At 46.2% G+C, this 2,788-nt stretch overlaps 1 protein-coding gene across 1 annotated transcript; it reads right to left on the bottom strand.

Moving 5' to 3' along the window:
- Nucleotides 1-1,156: 1,156 nt before the first annotated feature.
- LOC138884013 (uncharacterized) lies at nucleotides 1,157-2,158 on the bottom strand. The gene is made up of 2 exons (XM_070164750.1): nucleotides 2,024-2,158; nucleotides 1,157-1,783 (listed from the first exon to the last, which is right to left on the bottom strand). Exons 1-2 carry the CDS (start codon nucleotides 2,156-2,158, stop codon nucleotides 1,157-1,159), a joined length of 762 nt encoding a protein of 253 aa, XP_070020851.1.
- Between the last annotated feature and the right edge of the window lie 630 nt (nucleotides 2,159-2,788).

Raw genomic sequence — 2,788 nt, 5'->3', positions numbered from 1 at the left:
CGCGATCTGGTGGTCTAGAAACCGTTGCAACAGAGCTATGATAACGCTTTAAGTGGCTGTTGCAACGGATTTCTCTGTGTTGCCATAGACATATTTTCTGGTAGTGACCCCACAAGCTAAAACTCAAGAAGCATAGAAAGAAAATAACTGAATATGAAAAGGGAAACACATAAGGGAACTATCAAACAAGCCAAACAAGCACAAATTTTCTATCAAACAAGCTAGACAAGCACAAATTTTCTATCAACACCAATCTACAAAACAATCTAACAAGAAGGAATTAAGGCATATAAAAGAATCACAAGGATCTCATATTGATATAACTCTCGCCGCAGTACACAGCCCAGTCTCAACACATCAAAACACATGAAATCATGAGGGTCCCGCCCTCCACTCTAAATCACAAGTATGATACACATCAAATCAGCTGGAAACTCTCACTAGATCAATTCCGTCACAATTTACAACAAGTACTGGCTCCCACACCGGTGGAGCATAAACATCGCGGCTCGTAGACAAAATACTCATAAATCATATCAAGCCTACCGAAAAGGACAACAAGAATTCACTAGTAGTCTCATAACTCCCGACAATGGCTAGAAATAGACGATAGACACGACTATCACTCATAGAACCTCCTAATAGGGTAATTACATAAATAGAGTGCTAATCATGAAACGCACCCATAAATGGAGCAACAAATAGGGGAACTCACCCCAATAAGCAGAACTGTAATAAAAACGGATGGTGCTCCTCTATAACAAATTGAAATCATACCTGAATGACATTCAGCTGGCGCGGAGGCCTCAAGCCTACTATATGAAACACATCAACGAGTCGGGCTTCCCCCTCTTGGTCACCCTCTACTCACATGAATACCTCGCTGTGACACATCCGCCCAAAGTCTGGGACAGTATCTCACCATATGGCTAGTATCTCCACACTCAAAGCACCCTCTCTGCTGATGAGGCTGTCGGAACTGTGCGGTACGGGTACCCCGAGACCCATGAACACCTGAGTCACTATGTAAAGCCTGAAGCGCGAACTGAACTGGCTGACCCACAAAACCTCAACCATGCCGCACCCTACCTCCAAAATAAGGACCATCAGATCTCCCCGATCTATGAGGCCTCCTCGCCTCCTCAAACTCTCTCTCCTAATCTCGCCTACCCTCTCTCTTATGGCCCCGCCTGTCCTCTCTCTCCCTAGCATGCATACCCTCTATCCTCCTAGCAATGCTCACCACCTGCTGATAAGAAATATCCATCTCCAACTCACGAGCCATGCTAGACCTGATGTTGGGAATAAGCCCCTCAATAAACTGGTGAACCCTCTCGTGAATAGTAGAAACTAAGGCTGGAGCATGTCTAGCCAAGCTGGTGTAACGGACTGCATACTCCGAGACAGTCATAGTACCTTGGCGCAAATGCTCAAACTCTGCGCGCCATGCATCCCTGAAGCTATGAGGGACAAACTCTCTCATGAACATATCTGAAAACTGGGTCCAAGTCAGTGAAGCTACCTCATCTGGACTGTCTAACTCATAAGTGCGCCACCACCCATCGGCGGCTCCTCGAAGCTGGAAGGCAGTGAAAGAAACCCCACTCGATCCTGATATACCCATAGCGCGGAGTATACGATGACACTCCTCCATAAATCCCAAGGCATCACCTGATGCTAACCCACTGAATACAGGAGGATCATACTTCTTGAACCTCTCAAGTCTCCGATGCTCATCCTCTGAAGCCGCTACTCTGTCCTCGGGCTGACCTAGGACTACAGGCTGTACAGGAATAATCTCTGAAACCTGATCAACATACACTCGCTGCTCAGGAGTACGGGCGACGGGAGTCTATGCTCTTCCCCCGGCCTGAGATGTGGCTGCAACAAGGGGAAACAACCCTGCTTGAGCCAAAGTGGTGTACATGATTATGAACTGTGCAAGAGTTTCCTAAAGAGCTGGAGTAGTAGTAGCAGTAGGCATATCAGGTGCCTGGACTCTGGCTGGAACTACTAGTGGTACCTCGGTGGCAGCTCGTGCGGGTGATCTGGCTGCACCACATTTGCATCCTCGACCTCTACCCCTGCCCCGACCTTTGACGGCTGCAGTAGGGGGTGCGGGTGCCTGATCATCTCGGGTAGCACGTGTTCTCACCATTTGGGAGAGAATAAAATACAAAAGTTTAGAATTGTGACATCGAAATCTCGCACGACCAGGAAATCAAATGAAGCGGAAATTTTTCCTAACAGCTACATAGCCTCTCGCAAATAAGTACAGATGTCTCTGTACCGATCCGCGAGACTCTAATAAACCAGCTTGTGATTCATGACTCCTATGAACCTAGAGCTCTGGTACCAACTTGTCACGACTCCGGTTCGCCGTCTGTGAACCATCGTGACAACACCTAATCTCTACGACTAGGTAAGCCTAACAATGTGGATTATAAACAACAGTTGCAGAAGAAATAATTTAAAAAATAAAATAATAAAATAAAATAGTGTTTAAGATGTCGTCTGGCACATAACAGTACACAATCTCAACCTAGCACTCCCAAAATCTGGAACCCCATGAATCACAAGCTAAGAGATACATAAGAAGCTCTAACTCTGGAATGTCTAACAAAGAAAACTAATGCACGTCGCCTCAAGGATGATAAGATGGAGTGGAAGTACCTGGATCTGTACAACAAAAATGTGCAAAAGAGTAGCATGAGCACACCACATCGGTGCCCAATAAGTATCAAGACTAACCTCGGTGGAGTAGTGACGAGGATTAGTCAAGACACCT

The sequence above is a fragment of the Nicotiana sylvestris genome, chromosome 12, assembly GCF_000393655.2.
Source record: "Nicotiana sylvestris chromosome 12, ASM39365v2, whole genome shotgun sequence".
Lineage (NCBI taxonomy): Eukaryota > Viridiplantae > Streptophyta > Magnoliopsida > Solanales > Solanaceae > Nicotiana > Nicotiana sylvestris.
The sequence above is the reverse complement of the archived record's forward strand: the minus strand, read 5'-3'. Positions and strand labels throughout refer to the sequence as shown.

Bases quoted from the DNA above. Each gene is read 5' to 3' on its own strand.
- LOC138884013 (XM_070164750.1), bottom strand. From the start codon at position 2,158: ATGGTGAGAACACGTGCTACCCGAGATGATCAGGCACCCGCACCCCCT. The intron at 1,784-2,023 runs GTACCACTAGTA...ATTCCTGTACAG, and splicing joins CCGCACGAGCTGCCACCGAG to CCTGTAGTCCTAGGTCAGCC.